The sequence below is a fragment of the Falco biarmicus genome, chromosome 12, assembly GCF_023638135.1.
Source record: "Falco biarmicus isolate bFalBia1 chromosome 12, bFalBia1.pri, whole genome shotgun sequence".
In the NCBI taxonomy this organism is placed as follows: Eukaryota; Metazoa; Chordata; class Aves; order Falconiformes; family Falconidae; genus Falco; species Falco biarmicus.
In genome coordinates this window covers 7,174,737-7,190,961 of record NC_079299.1, presented here as the reverse complement: position 1 = coordinate 7,190,961, position 16,225 = coordinate 7,174,737, and the positions used below count along the sequence as shown (strand labels likewise).

The window sequence follows — 16,225 nt, the reverse complement described above, 5'->3', positions numbered from 1 at the left end:
CAATTATTCATATGCCTGCAAACCGCTCCACAACCAGGAGTTCAGCAGCACGTTCTCCAAAACCACTTGTATTGTCTTTTGTAGATCCCTTGCAATAGAATTTGCAAGGGGCTGGGTTATTTGTGTTTCTAAACTGCCTCTGTGGTAGAAAGAAATTTCCCCAGCTGCTCCTGACACAGGTTTGATCTCTTTAAGTTTCCAAAATGGTATATAAGTATGGAGGCAGACAATGAAATTGCATCCAAAGGTTTTATTAAAACTTTTATGTAAAAAGTCAGACTTTCCAAAGGCTGAAGAAAATGCAAGTTTTATGTAGCCACCTCCCACCAGTGGCATAAGCCCAAAGCTTATGAAGGCAGACACGTTTAAAACAAAATAGAACGGTTTTGGTTAAAGCCATCCCAGTAATGTCTGTATCGACTTGTTGTTCCTGCATACATAGGTTAGCAGGAAAAAGTTTTAAGTATCTGAAGTGATAGGAGTGCCTTGTAAGTATACAATAAAGTCGTAACTGGAGAGGGCTCTCAATTAACACTTGACCAAAAATGGTTTGTGACATCCTTTAAAATATAATTTAAGTATGCTTTTAAAATTCCCATCTCTTACACCATGTGCAGATCCATAGGCTGACAGCCTAGACCTGCACGTGGTCTTCATTGTACGGATTCATTCCTGCTTTGTCTATCTGTCTGGAGTTTATGTGCAATACTCCCTGATGTAACCTCTGACTTTAAAGGACGATTATAACTCTTTGCACTGGTTGGGGAGAAAAAAAGGAAAAAGTTTGGACATTTTCAGAGAACTGTAAGAAATGCAGAGAGTTGGAATGCAGGTGGTGGCTTTTCTGACAGCCCACGGGGGCTCTGGGAAGCCAGGGCTGCTGGTTCTTTCAGACCTCCATCCCTGCTGCACGTTTTCCCTAAGGCAGCAGCTGCAGGGGATGGGAGGCAGGAATTCGGGAAGCCCGAGCTAGTCCCTGGGCCAACAGCGACACCCAGGGCTTCATCAGCACAGTCAGTCCCTCTTCCCATCTGCTCCCCGTGCTGCCTGGGAAGTTTTCCAAGGCTTACCCCTTTTCTGTTCCTGAGTGACTACGCTGATTGAGAAGGAAGTAATATTTTACCGTGGTAATTTTATCAATAGAAATCCTGTATACTGGTGCACTGCGAGTAAATTAGATCAGCCACAGGCACGTACATCTATATTCAAACAACTGCATCCACATGAAGTGGATTGTACTTTCTCATCTCTGTCAAAATAGTTAAGCTGGTGTTATTTGTTTGCAGCTAAGGTCAAGACAGACAGCTTATAAAACCTCCCAGTCCTGCTCTGTCATTAAAGCAAGAAATTGACTGAGACCATACTGCGATTAATTTGGTAAGCTTTTGTTGAATAAATGTATAAACCAAGATGCCAACAGTACGTATGCTCGAGGAGTATGTCACCATCAAAATAATAGATGCAGGTTTTTATAACAATGAACACTCAATCAGACTTCTATTAAAATGATCCTGAACAACCCCCTGAAGACACATACCTGAACAAACAGTGGTAAAATTATTAGAGAGGTAAAAGCATTAATCACTCTAGAAAAATATTTCAGTAGAAGCAGAAAAATATCCCAGAACTGATCAGGGGACAGGATTTACAGAGAACAACCCGCTGTCTGTACTTTCCACTCCCGGAATGTGAAAGCTTATCTGGCAGTCACTGGGCTATGGCCACATCACCAGTGTCCAGCCCACGTGGCTGCTGAGGTAGTTTCTTGTTTGCTTTTCAAGTCCAAGTTTGCTTCAGGTCTGACGAGGATACCTGTTCCTCTCTGCAGGGCAGGAGGCAGCTCAACTGGAAAAGCACCAGGCTGAAACAGCAGTAAATGAAGTAGATCAATGACCGTAGTTTTACCACCAAGCAGAGAAGTTGTAGAGGGTAAGGGGATGAAGTTCAGAGTTTGTACTTTCCAGTGGAGAAGCTGAGGCTCATTGAGTAGAAAGCAAACAAATGAAATCTCTGTTACACCAAATGAAAGCATAAAGGTGCAAAGCACTGATTGTGCTTCGAACCAGGGCATGAAAAGTTACAGAGTGCAAAAAGCACAGGAGTAAATAACCCATGAACTGATGGGTCAGGCTAGGCCATACATGAACGTAGACTTGGTCACTCCCATACGGTACCGTGGGGTCTTTTTAAAAAAACAGCCATGGGCATCCTCTAACTGAAAGAGACCTGTAAGTAAGTAGTACTCTGAAAATCAGGACTGAAATGTCTGAAGCTGAGCATCCAAAATGTGAAGCATCTGTGATTCATGTAATTCTGAAAATGTGTGTCATAGTCCATAAAATAATCACACTTTCATGTATTTGCTGGTCGCTTTCAGGCTGTTTCCATGTTTAGTAGGATTTATACTGAAATAGTTATCTTTCTGCCTGCTTTTTCAAGGAAAGATGAAGCAAACTTCTGTTTATTCCTGCCATGGCACAGCTGGAAATGGGATATTTGGAAAGCCAGCAACCCATACACCATCAATGTGAGAGGGTTGCTACAGTCTGCAGCTCTGTATCACCAGCTTTCCTTCGCACTTTTTTTTCCTTCAGAATTTGGCAAGAAAGGTTATTTAAAAACCAGTCTACATCTTGATAATCTTCAGGCCATCGCAAATACCGACCTCTTTGTAAGAAGTTTCGAATTGGTTTGTGTTTCATCAGTTGATACTGAGAAAGTGACCCAACCACTACCATAATGAGGACATCTTTCAGATCACAGAAGTACCTGCTCTGGGCAAAATTAAAGGCTTCCACACACCACCCATCTTTGAGAAACTGCCTGGTCACAATGCAAATTGTTTTCCTGCTGTTCCAAATGGCATCACGAATATTGTTGATGTGTTCTTCCCCGGGCAAGAAATCTCTTTCCTCAAAGCACAAGGTAAATCTGTTTTTATCAAAATACTGTGAATCCAGGTGCTTTAGCAAAGAGTTCTGGACCCATTCAAAGTCATTTTTGCTGTAGCACAAATACGCATCATATCTGTATCCACTTTTATCTACTACTTGTGGATAGCTGTCTATAATTTTTTTGGTAATAGTTTTATACCAGACAAAACAAATCCCCCGACAGCGAGTGTAAATGGTGACTGCCATCAGCAACGCTAGAAGAGTGATGGAGGTGAAGATAAACACTGAGAACCTGAGTGTCTGCTGGAGTTCATCTTCATTGCAACCATCGTATGTCAGAGATGACAGTGGTACTCCTGCAAATGCAGGTGGGTATGCACAGTACCTGTCAGATTGTGAGCCAGCCAGGGTTACGTTGGTTTCATTTAGCCACGCTAGTAGGCTCTTTAAAGTACAATCACAGACATAATTATTATGTGTTATATCCAGAATATTCAAAGTCATAAAGACTTCAGGCTCAGGGGAAAAAAGCTGGTTTCCAGATAAGTTTAGGTTTGTTAGGCTTGGTGGAAAAAGCCCAGAAGAAAGATGAGACAGTAGGTTGGAAGCTAGATTAAGTCTTTTTAGAGATTTTAGACCTCTGAAAATCTCCTGTGGAAGAGCACTAAGGTAGTTGTTATTCAGATGTAGAACCTGCAGTTTGGACAGTGCCCTGAACACGTCCAAACATAAATCTCTCTCCCACACAAGCTGTAACATATTTTCACCTAGATCCATATAGATTAACTGATTGTTTTCTATAACATTATCACTTTTCACACAGTAAGAGAAGCGATTCTGTTTTAAGAAGATATACTGCACATCTGGAACTTGGAAAAGAATATATAGGTCACCCAGGTTTGCCAACCAATTTCTTTCTAATTCAAGGTAAGTTGCTACTATTGCTGTGTCAGCTATAGACATTAGCTTATTGTCACCTAAAAAAGCAGCGGTCAGATGTGGAAAGGAAGGGAGTTTTTTAATGGCATTGTCTCGGAGATCAATCGTTTTCAGACTTAGTAAGTTACGGAATGATTTTTCACCAATCATCCCAATATGATTTTGCTGTAAATCAATATACATGACACTATGTAGACCTTCAAAAGTATAATCATACAACTCACCTAAAAGATTACTTGACAGATTGAGAATTTTTAGGTCTCCCAAGCCAAAAAATGCTTGCCTTTGGATTTGATTTATTTTGTTTTTGAAAAGGTTTAGCAATTCCAGATTACCAAGGCTTTGAAAGATTAAAGAATTGAGAGAGAAAATGTAACCATTTGAAATATCAAGCAAGCGAAGATCACTTCTTGCTAGTCCTGCAAATGTATCATTATCTGGATTTTTAATGTTATTAAAGCCAAATCCTGAACCCATTGTATGAGACCTAAATATTAAAGAATCAATTTGAGTCCCTTGAATGGCTGTACAGAAATAGCGGACTTTCTCTGTGCTCCAGCCATTGTTACTAAGGTCTAGTGAGTTAAACGTAATATTTTTGAAAGGATTTGGGCATTTGGCCCAGACCATTTCATCTGTCATGTACAAATTATTAGAACTGAGGCTAAAAAATAAAAAGCGTTTCCCTCGGAAGCTGGTAAGATTGCTTTCACACAGGTTGGATATCTTGTTGAATTTCAGGTTCACAGTTTTCAAGACGGTTAGGTTATAAAATAAAGGATGAGGCTGAAGTTTTGTAATTTGGTTCCCTGATAGATCCAGCTCTTCTAATGAGGTTAAATCTTGAAAGTAACGTTCCTCCAGGATGGAATCTCCTAGGTAGTTCTGAAACAGACGGAGTACAGTCAGACTTGGCAAGCCCACAAAAGCATCAAGATCCAGTTGAAGAATCCTGTTGAATCCCAAGTCTAAGACACGAAGTCTTGGCAGGTTCTTGAAAGCTCCTTTTCCTATGGTAACAGGATAGACATACTGCGTTCCGATTTCCAACACCAACAAGTGCTCCAGCAGTGGAAACGAAGTTGCAGTCACTTGGCTGATATAGTTGTAAGTCAGCAAAAGCTTCACCGTGTCCTTTGGCACAAGTGGAATATCTGTGAGGTTGCAGAAGTAATATAGGGAGACTTGGGCTTCTGAGTAACAGCTTCTAAGTGCCCATGTGTCACTAGCTAGTGATACTCCAAAGACAAATACGAGCTGCTGATATAGCATCATGAACCTGTGTGAAAACAGTGAAAATATTAAGCATTAATTCTGCAGTTGGCTATCTATGCAGTAAGCTGTACAGCACATTTGTAACAGTTGTAGAATAAAAGGCTAATGTCACGCTAAGAATTACTAGTGATTTGGGATTTATCCTTTCTTTGAAGTCTAGCAGGCATCATTTGATAGGCTGGCTGGTGAGAAGATGGGTCCCTATGAGAACTGAGCACCTCTACCACCTGAAAAGTAACCCTGCTTTAGGTACATTAAGGGCAGCATGAAAACTCCACTAGGTAAGTGTGAAAATCTTGCCCTTGCTATTTCATTTGCATCATGGAACTGATAATGCTGGTGTATTAGTTTCATTCCTTAATCAGTTAGCCAAACAGGTTTAAACAGTTTGGATAACCTAAGTAAGGTCAGTCGAGAGCTGGCCAAGGCTGCTCTTCCCCTGAATGCTCTCCTTGTCAGGGTGATCATGCTACTTGGAATTCAGATTGCTGTCACACACAAGTGCCTAACTGCCGTGAATTTTTAAAAAGGTGACCTCTTCCAGGGCTCTTTGAGCCTCAGATTCACCCTGTGATGTGAAACTGTTCTTGAAAGGGTTGTAAAGTAGTTTTGAAAGTACAGGCAGGAACAAGGCTGACAGTGAAGGAAAAGAAAAAATGCAGTACCCCGAAACTGTGCCGCAAGATTTCATGTTTTATGAAAAACTACATTTCGTGAACTGTAAATTCCTAAGCTATACAAAAAGGTGCATAACGTAATTTATGCAGCTCACTGGCAAATCCATTTATTAATTTATTCCCACTCTGGATTTTCCTTGCATTATGCCATCTGTCTGCTTGTCTATCCCTTTATCTGAGACAAAAACCTTTTCAAAGCAAGATTTTTACTGAGTCTGGTAAAGAACAGAGCAAATTATTAACCCTAAAGTGATTGTTTGTGTACTGCAGTTTAAAAAACAACCTTCTAACTAAGATTTCAACCATCTGCCTCTGCTTTTTAAAACACATTTATTGAAATGAAATGACAACCCAACCTCCAGCACAATCTGCTTAAAAATTGGTAAGTGTAAAATCCTTGTGGAACCAAACCCCCGATGGCCATCTAACGTCTGCAAAGTACATCTACTTCAGAGAGGAAAGAAGCTGGACTTTGAGCCAGTAATTAAGAAGAGGTAAACCCTGCTAATTATTATGATGATGATTTGAACACACTGCTACTTTAAAGCACAAGTACAAAATTCTGTGCAGAATATTGCACTTGAACTAAAATAATCTGCTTCTTGCCATCATACAAAGTGGTATCTGGGAAATGAAGAGGTACGTCAGTAGAAACCACCATGATATTCCCACTGCAAATACCAAATGAAAGAGCTAGCCATTTTTTAGAGACTATCTGCTAAATAGGAAGTACAAGGATACTATAGTACCATCAAATCTTGTATCTCACTGTACCTAACATTTTTGGTGATGGTCTCAAAATCATTTGATTATACTAAAACCTTAACTTGTAACACCTGTGACTGCTAAGGGGAGTCCGCAAATTTCCACCCTACAGGCTTTCCCCAAGGGGGAAGACACATACCTTGCAACTTAAAATACTGATCTTGTCATTTTTAAGACAATTTCATGGTTTTGGGACAAGATCTTATTCTTGAAAGTAAAAGAGAGTATGAATATTCATACTATATATGTTCATAAAGAACACTTGGATAGAGTGCTGAATTCTGAAGTTCTGGCATTCAAATTTCATTCATATTTTGTCTCACTACAGAATTTAGGATGTGCTGCAAAGAACAGCAAATTGCAGGCAGTGAGTATCAAAATTCTGTTATAGAGATTTTTAACTGCATCGATGGGGAATAATTCCTAGTACTAGAAAATAATTGTGTTTTCCACCCTCTCTTTTCGACTTAGCATGCAGTGTTAAAAGGGGACATTATAAGCAGTAAACTATATAACGTTTGTCTTTGCAACTACAAAATATTGTAGATTATTAAAAAAGAAAACATACAGCAGGTCGTTCAAGATCTTGGTTTTTTACTTTTCTCTTTGCTTGAACCATGAAAACAAAACACCAACTTTCCCTTTTATTACTTGTTAACTATTACAGTAGTTCTTTTGTTGACACCATAATACAAGATGTTTAGCACTAATAATTTTGAATTAATGTAATTAACCTTTCAGACATTTACATGTGCATTCCTTGTCTTTGCCCAAATGCCATGGTTGGTTTTTAAAGTTTGGGCAAAATCACAGCATCACCAGCAGTGACAAATAGATAGTACTTTGGAAGTAGAAACGTAATAGACGTGTATCTACTTACCACAAGAAAAAGCCTAAAATGTTTACAGTGAAACAGTTAGAAAATGTTGTTGGTTTTAAATTTTAAAATGTAGTTTTATTTTTATCATTAGAAAATAAGGAAATGGTGAAATATTTCTAGCCACCTTTGCTTTTACACTCTACCTGCTTTTCCACATTCTTATAAGCTAAAGAAGCCTCTAACAATCTCTTAACAGTTGTTACACTCCACCTCGGCTCTGGTTTGGTGACAGGGAAGAATTCATTTGTAAACTCTTTGCTCCCTCAATTTTTTCTGCATGTTACTACCTTTTCCCCTAATCTTGGCCCGCTGCGACGAGGAGGATGATGCTGGCAGTAAGTAATGCCTCTTAGTGCTCTCATAAGGACAGCAAAGATTTTTACGTTAACAGAATCCCTCCATGCAGCATTTTATATAACCCTTCACCACTGTCCATTAGCACCTAAAACCTTTTGGGAAGAATATTCTTCCCACAAAATGATGACCATCCCATTCAGTTACGTGCCTGTGCATGGACATGGAGATTAAGGGTTGTGTAAATGCTTCATTTGTTATTGAAAACTGAAGCAATAAAGTTTAGAGAACCAGAGCTCAGCATGTGAGGTTTTGTTTCCTTCCACCGCACTGGTGTCAGAAGGGGTGAGCAGCAAAGGGAAGTGGAAGAGTAGAAGGGGGAGGAAAAACGCAGCAAATGCTTTTGGGGTGGAAAGTCCTAAGCAGGGTATGTTTCTGAGCAATGGAAAGAAATGTACAATGCAGGGTAGATATTCTACCTGGATCTAAAGGCAGCAAGCAAGTGCATACACAACACAAATACTCTAGCTGCGGTCTCAGCCTCCTCGGGAAGAGGGCATCTGGATCAGGGAAGGCTGATGCAGATGCTTTGAGTCGTTTGGAACTGACCTACACTATTGTCCTCATTTTTAAAAAAACTCGGGTTTTGTTAACTTGGTTTTAAATCGCCTAGAAACCTTCATTAGCACAGCAAAAAACCCAAAGGGACCTGACAGTACCTGAGAGTGGATGTTGTAGTAGTGCCTGTCCATCTCAGCGCAGTTGTGTACACCTCAGGACGTCCGCAGAAACTGTCAGAAAGCAGGGCCCGAAGTACGGCTGAGCAGGAGAGCTAGGGCTGTCTCCTTTCTGACGTACACAAGCCCCGAAAGAATTTAAGAGTAACAGCTCTCCCATGGAGAGTTAGAAATCCCTTGCCATTCTCCTTTCCCCAACAAAAATGTACCGGAGTCCACAGAGGTGAAGAACAAGTCAGATAACCTATTTCTCTCCTTACTAATGGCCAACGGTATTTGCTTGCTTTTTTAAAAGAGTGATCTGAAAGGAAAATGTCAGTCTCCAAAGTGGTTTTGTGCAGCATTCCGTACATGCTTACTCTCTTCGGCAGCCTCCCATGCTTCCCCCACATAACCTTAGGTCAAACATGAACCAGCACATGCCAGTGGAAGTGAACAGACGTGTTCCATATGTGCTTACAATAATGAGAAGCGGGCCTAAATGGTTCCCCACTGTCAGCCATAGGTTTTGGGGAACTGGGCTGCAGAGACGCTGGTTATCTGGGTGGACTCTAGAGAAGATGTCTGATATAATCATCAATAAGACTTAAAAACTTCAAAAATATTTTCAATGATCTATTGCAGTGACTGTGATACCCTCTTAAGAAGTTTTTTCCTAGATGATGACAGGCCACCAGAGGAGTTGTGTGCCCATCAGGAACACAGATCCCTTGAAATAATTCCACAAGGATGAAGTTCTCTGACCAAGAATACCGGTCGTTTACGTGTTTGGGGTGTGGCTGGTGGATAAAAAGGTAAAGCTGGTAAATTTTTCATCTTCTGCACCAAAGAAAAAAATTTTGTTTTGTCGATGCTGATTTTCACAAAAAATCCAGGCCATTTTCTGTAGGTCACTGAATCACAGATGAGTAGGGTATATATATAATAAAGGTAGCAGCATCTTTTGATAAGTGTGTGAGAATCTAATTTCGAATTGCCGCAAGCCTGCTTTAGGACTAAAGGATAAACATTAATGCTACTGCCAAGCTAGTAGGTTTTTTCCCCCTTAGCTCCATAGCTAAGGGTCTTGCTGTTTGGGCAGTGAGACAGGAGAGCTCACCTGGAGCTGCGTGAGTGCTGCTGTTACTCTGCTGTCTTTCAGTGAGATGCCACTAGTTGTCACAAGTAGCACAAAAGCTCCCCAGAGAAAGGGAAGGAAGATGGGATTAACCAACTTCAGGGTGTATTTTTTGTCTGTAAGTTCAACACATAGAAGATAGTCCTCGTTTCTCCCCTCTGTACCCAAAAACATAAGGCACTGAAGAGACAAAGACCATCTTACTTGTCCCTTATTGTTTTTTTCTGTTTTGAGATGGATTTGTGTATAAAATTGCACTGATTTAACTTAAAAAAGGATATGCACACTGCTTTCCTCATCAGTGTATGACTTTTCTTCTGAACGTTTTGAAAATATATTTAAGTCAGCTTCTATATGTTTATATCCAGAGTCCAGCTAACTGAACAGAGGCTGTTTTACATTCATCTAACCTAAGCTACACTGGGTTTGCAGCAGAGTTTATAAATAAGTAACTAGACAGACTGGTGCCACACTTCTGCTTTCTGGCAAATTCTAAGATTTGAAATAACTCTCTGGTTTCAGATCTAATCAGCAATAGATGTTTCTGTATAGAAAATTAAACATTTTGCTTTCTGATTGTTTCAAAATTTCAAACGTTTTGCTTCTGATTGTTAGATACTAATATAAACACATTCCTGCCGACTTCAGTCCCTCTCTTACATTCACCAGAGTATCTTTCCTGACAGATAGGGATGGACATATTTATAGTTGTGATAAAATGAAGTGGGGGTCCTGCCCATATACAGCTTCTGAATTCTGCTTGAAGTAGTTATGCTCTTAATATGAAATGGTTCTGGCGTACTGTGCCTCTGCATAGCATCCAACATTACTGGCCAAAGTTGCGGGATATCTTTCCCAGACCAGAAACAATGGTCAGTTGTGAAATCCTTATGGGACAAGGGATTAACAGAAGAGTTAGTTAACCCCGGATCTTTCTGCCAGAAGCTGGCAAAGCGCAGCACTCACGAACAGTACCGACTGCAGGTACAAAGCGTGTGGGCATGAAAGAGACACTGGGAAAGGGAAACAATGAACAGGAGGAGTTTGGAACCTGTGATGGGTTGACTCTGGCTGGATGCCAGGTGGCCACCAAAGCCACTCTGTCACTCCCCTTCTCAGCTGGACAGGGGAGAAAAAATGTAGAAAAGACTCATGGTCAAGATACGGACAGGGAGAGGTTACTCGCCGATTACTGTCATGGGCAAAGCAGACTTGAGTTGGGGAAATTAGTTTCATTTATTACCAGAGTAGAGTAATAAGAAAGAAAACCAAATCTTGATTCAGCCTACAAGTTTTGGAACAAGAATTCTGACAAAGTCAAAGAAATCTTTTCTTTCTTCTCTCCCGCTTCCTCTTTCAAACCCAGTCTTCTTTTGAGAACAAATGCTTGGAAATTGTTCATGTCCTTATAGTATTAAGTTTAAATACCTGATCTTTGTATACCTGTAACTGATCAGATGCTTGGAACGGCTCCAGGAAAGGGGTTACGGCAGACAAAGCAGTCTGTTGCCACTCAGCCATGCTGACAGGACAGAGCTGAGCCGTAAGATACAACGAAACACACGTACAGCTTGTTGGCAATGGTCTCTCACAGTTCAGCAGTGTGGGATGGCTGAACCAACCCAGAAGTGCTGCAGGAGCATACGCAACACTACTGACCTGAGACGTGGTATGTCAACGAATGATCTCAGCTCCCACTTCCATCTTCTTTTCTTCAGTCCCTTTCTCTTTTCACTATACTTAGGCTTAGGCACGGACCGAATACACCAGCATATAAAGGGGGTTTAACTCCTACGTTAGCATGACCTACTGCATCTGTCCTCTTCCCACGTTGCTGTTTAGTCTGGTTGTAAAGGTAAGACTCAAGTTATCTGCATAGAGAATTCTGGATGTTAGCTACCCAGTCAGAAATGTAATCCCCAATCAAAGTCTCAGAATGAAGACTACAAAGCATGCACAAACCTAACGCAGCCCGTGCGCAACTGTGTGCTCTACCCCAGGTCCATGGCTAGTGCAGCTCTTACCTTCTTGGATTGCATTGACCCTTCCATGGAAACACCCAAACAGAATGAAGCAGACTTGAAAAAAAACACAAAAAGTTGTGTGTTTTCTTAAGAAGAGAATAACAAGTAAACCCCACTGCAAACAATGGAAAATAGTCTTTGTTGTTAATGTGTAACAAGGCTGAGACATCCTGCCTAAAATTACTGAAATTCACCTGAATAGACAAATGGGTCCCAGACTCATTCTTTAATTCTTGGGTCCTGTCCTGCTATCCAGATAAAAGAGTCTCCCTGTTCAGGTTTCCCTATATATTCATGTCACAATTATACAGGGAATTGAGTCATTCCTACTTCTTGGAGAAAGTGCAGAACAAGTAACATATCCTTGCCTGACACCCTAAAATCATCAGTCTTTTCTTCACTCATGGCAACTTTCCAATTATGGGCATCTTTCCCAGAGGCTGGTGACATAACTGACTGTGGAGGGCTATTTGTATCTGGCGCTTGGTAAAATTTCTCAGAAAAGAACCCAGAGACCTTCAAAAAGCACCCTTTTTAATCTAACAGAAAGCCTACTGACATGGGGTTTGTAATATTTATCTAGGCCATAAAAATGATCTTGAAAGATATATCACAAACAGTAAGTCTTTGTTCTTAGACTGGCCAGATAAAGGCCAACCTCTGTTGTGAAAATTTGTATTGCTGCTGTTATCTGATTAGATCAAATCTACTTACTGAAACAAAAATAAAGCTCTAAGCTTTCACCCAGGCTCTAAGCCATCATAATATATGCATTTGTGCTCATAAAATGCTATGCAGTGTAAACACTTTTCTTCATGAGGCCCCTCTAGCCAATTACAATCTAAAAAAGAAACAATTTTATGACTTAAAAGATTAATGAATGTGGCCCTTCCCATCCCCTCAGCCTCTACCTTAAGTTGCTAGGATGCTTAACTCAAATTTTCCAACTTAAAATCAGGAAGCCAGGAAGCATGTTATAAGGCAAGTGAGTACTGTGACAGTTCCTGTCATTGATGGGGTACACCTAAGGCAATAAGGCATTTAATGACCTCACAGAGCAGAAAGACCATAATAAACGAGCTGCTGGTTTGGGTAATCAGAAGCTACTTATGGGATGCAATTATCTAGTTCCTGTTCATCATCTAGATTTGTTTGTATTTATCAGTTTTGATATCCCCTCAGATTATATGATGAGATGCGGACACAAAAAGGCAGTGTTGTTCCTCTATTATTATATAATAACTGGAGAGTAGGCAGAGAGAGAAAAAAATAAGACGTGTAAATTGGGAATGTGAAATAAGGAATAGCAAAGCAGCCACTATCAAAAATAAATTGTACTGTGACCAAAATGAGTTAAATACAATTAAGCATGCATAAAAATATTTAGTCTTTTCTATCATTATTCTTCTATGTAATCAATTTCTGGAGGCCTAAGAATGATACATACCTAATGAAAATAGGTGAAGGATAAGACTCATTCTGTAAAGTTCATCGCTTTAAAAGAAAGAAGTCTCTAGAAGGGTGGGAAAATATAGACTAAAAGATGCTCTGGGCTATTTCTCTGGGGGACAGGCGTAAACTGGACAGGCAGAGGGAGGGTGCTGTAGCCCCAGGCTCCAGGGAAGTGCCCCAGCCCCTCTGTCTGATGGGACCATGAAGGCAGGGAGCGCCTCAGCTAGGCTTGAGAAGGGGACCAACAGGGTTTCTTATGCTCCTCCAGGTCCTAAGGAAATGAACTTCTCGAGGCTTCAGTGACGACAGTGAAGATTCCTGGGGTTTTTTTCCAACTTAGCGCTACAGTTGTTTCCCAGCAGATGCGCTCGTCCAAGCTGCAGAAACCACCCGTGGTCACTCACTGTCACCACTCAGGTATTCCTGCCTCACACCCTGAATCCATGTTGACGTTCTTTTTCTTTGAAAACTGTCATGTGATAACTGCCTGGTCTAGACTAGAAACCACGCCAGGGAAGCGGCGTTTCCTTCCTGTTAGTTTCCCTTCCCTCTTAGCTATCATTTTGGACCCTGTTTTTCACAAAGTGGATTTAGCCCATGGACAAAATGTCCTTTTTTTTGTGCTCACAGGATAATTAGAAGCAGCCAGGATTAAAACTTTCACCTGGAAAAGATCAAAGTGATAATAGGAAAGGACTCTCAAGATGACAGCAGAGTTTTTAACTTACAGGAGGCCAGCTTTCCCAGACGGGACAGAAATTCTCAAGGAAGTAGCAGTAACTGGAGAAGCAGCATTGAGATTGTAACTCCTGGAGTCACAAGCAGACCTCTGCGCAGCCTTACCTGAAAAGCTAACATGTTTATAACGCTCGTCAGCACTGCCGTGCCTGTGAAACAGTGGTCAGGTGTAAAACAGTGGTAGTGGTTCAGGACCTCAGGTCAGCAAAGATGACTAAATGGCTGGAGAGGAAATGGCATGGTTGCCACACCTGCATTCCTGGGACACAATCTGGCATGTTCTTTATTAAGAAAATATTAGAAGAGTATGACAGGTGCCTAAATATGTGGAACCAAACAGAAAAATTGATAACAGAGGGATGTTTGCTTTTGCAAATATGTTTTTTGCACCTGTGTTTTAAAAAAGCAAGCAAAAGATAACAAGCTGCAAACGTCCAGTGACAAAAGGACCATAAATATAGTATGAAAGAGAGACAGGCAGGCAACCTGCCCACCGTCTAAGTGACGTTAGAAACCTGCTCCACTCTTTCCTGGAACGGAGACATTGAAAAGGTACCTTCTGAATTTCTTTGAAACAGGCTTTATGTCAGAGTAAATTTGAGTTAGCTCTTAACTCGTTGGGGGAGGAAAAACACCTGAAAATCACACTTAACAAGTGTAGCTGACATGACTTAGTAGTGTAGAACCTGTTGTGCAAGGAGACCTAACAAGTGGAGAATGCAGAGAAGCAGCTAGTAGCCTTTCTGAAACAGGTGCTGTGTGAGGCTGTCGGTGAGTCAGCCGTTTCTTTTGGCTCACAGTGTGGTAGCGAGTCCTGGGGCTCACCTGCACATATATCCCAGGTCAAGTGCTTATCTACCGGTTTTCCTTATACAAGGCGGTCCCAACGCAACCAAGAACAGCTGCCACACAGGGTAACCTGCATGAATGACAAGCAGAGTAGAAGCAGGAGACCGAATTACACACTCCCGCATGTAGATAGGTATGCATCTGGTTTCCGAGGCCATAAAAGACCTGCAGTCTGACACGTAGGACTGCCAAATAGAAATCCCCATGCAGGTTATATTTTAACTTCTGTCCCTACCCAGCTCCTTCTGGAGAGAAAGCTAGAAATGTTTTCATTTAGCAGTTAGTGTCAGCTTCACTCGGTTCTGTTTTCTGCACAGTGCAATGACAAAGCCTTTTATTTCACAAATATCAACTGTGGAAACACTGGTTATTTTTGGAGTGGAGGCACTCTCCTCCCCTTACAGGTCATCCAACAGAGTGAATAATGTTCAAGATTCACTAAATCAAAGACATGTTTTAGCCTAATGAAGGGTTGGGGGATGCTTTGTATGGGGGCCAAAGAGGGGAGGGAGGAGACCTGCTCTGGGCAGTTTCCGTGTTCTCACTACGCGTATGTTCAAGCCAGAAACCATCCTTTGAGAACAGCTTGGAGGCCCTTCCTGCCCTCCCCTTAGCTCCTGCTTCTTACCAGCTCGGTCAGCTCCTAGAGGGTCTTGCACAGTGGCACAGCCGGAGGGGAAGCCGGAGTGCCGGAGGAGCCGTTCCCAGTTAGGAGGAAGAGGCAGGTCCCACGTGCCCCCAGGCAGAGGATGGCATTGCAGGCACTCTCCCACGGCCTGGGGGCACGCTCCCCGCTACAGCCACCGAGCTGAAGGCGCACAGGAACAAAAAGCAAAACAATTTTTGCTTTTTAGCCTGAGCAGCAGCCGCTGCTGCCTTCCGGGCTGGCTCCGAGCAAGCAGCACCGTCAGTCAGCCCGCGGTGCGGCCCCGCAGCCCGGCGCTGGCCGAGCACCCTGCCGGGCCAGCCGGGCCGGGCACCTGCCGCAGCACGGGGTCACCCGGCACCCCGGGGGGAACCACCCCTTCGCCTGCCCGCCGGGTCCCCAGCTCGGGCGCCGGCCCGGCCAGGCCCCACCAGTCCTACCTCGGGCGCCTCTGTGCCCTTCAGGAGCTCCTACCTCACGTGCCTTCGGTTCCCGTCAAACGGCTGTAACGGGCCTTGTCTGCCTTGAGGAAAAGGACAATAAATCGGCTAAATAACATACTGGTCTGGAAATGGGAAGCGCAGCGCTGGTGCCGAAGAAGGGCGGGTAACGCATTTCGTAGCGGCTCACGGCGGAGAGGCCGCGGGCGGAGGGGAAGGAGCAGCCGCGGCCCGCACCGCCTCCGCCGGGCCGGCCTGCGGGGTGGGCCCGCCCCGGGGCAGCGGCCGGTCGCGGCGGCGGGCGGCGGGCCGGGCTCCCGGGGCGTTCCGCGGGGCAGCTCCTTCCCTCGCACGGCCCGGGCGGCTGAAGCCAGGGCGGCGTGTGGCCGACAGCGCGGCGGGCACGGCCGGGGAGCGCGCCGGGCTGGGCTGGGGGTGCCCCGCTGCCCGGGACCCGGCCCGCCCCGCTGCCCGAGCCCGCCCGGCCGCCGCGGGAAC

General features: G+C 43.0%; 1 protein-coding gene across 20 annotated transcripts; it reads right to left on the bottom strand.

The window, feature by feature from the left end:
• Positions 1–235: 235 nt before the first annotated feature.
• TLR5 (toll like receptor 5) lies at positions 236–16,104 on the bottom strand. Of its 20 annotated transcripts, XM_056357407.1 has the most exons (6): positions 15,762–16,087; positions 14,618–14,711; positions 13,783–13,897; positions 11,022–11,717; positions 8,444–8,515; positions 236–5,112 (listed from the first exon to the last, which is right to left on the bottom strand). In XM_056357407.1, the coding sequence occupies exon 6, from the start codon at positions 5,106–5,108 to the stop codon at positions 2,523–2,525; it is 2,586 nt and encodes an 861-aa protein (XP_056213382.1). In that variant the 5' UTR covers positions 5,109–5,112; positions 8,444–8,515; positions 11,022–11,717; positions 13,783–13,897; positions 14,618–14,711; positions 15,762–16,087; the 3' UTR covers positions 236–2,522. The 20 variants fall into 20 exon arrangements, 18 of the variants coding, with proteins under 18 accessions (XP_056213382.1, XP_056213380.1, XP_056213383.1 ...); XM_056357405.1 differs by having other exon boundaries at positions 8,444–11,717; XM_056357408.1 differs by lacking the exon at positions 8,444–8,515 and having other exon boundaries at positions 11,238–11,717.
• Positions 16,105–16,225: the final 121 nt, after the last annotated feature.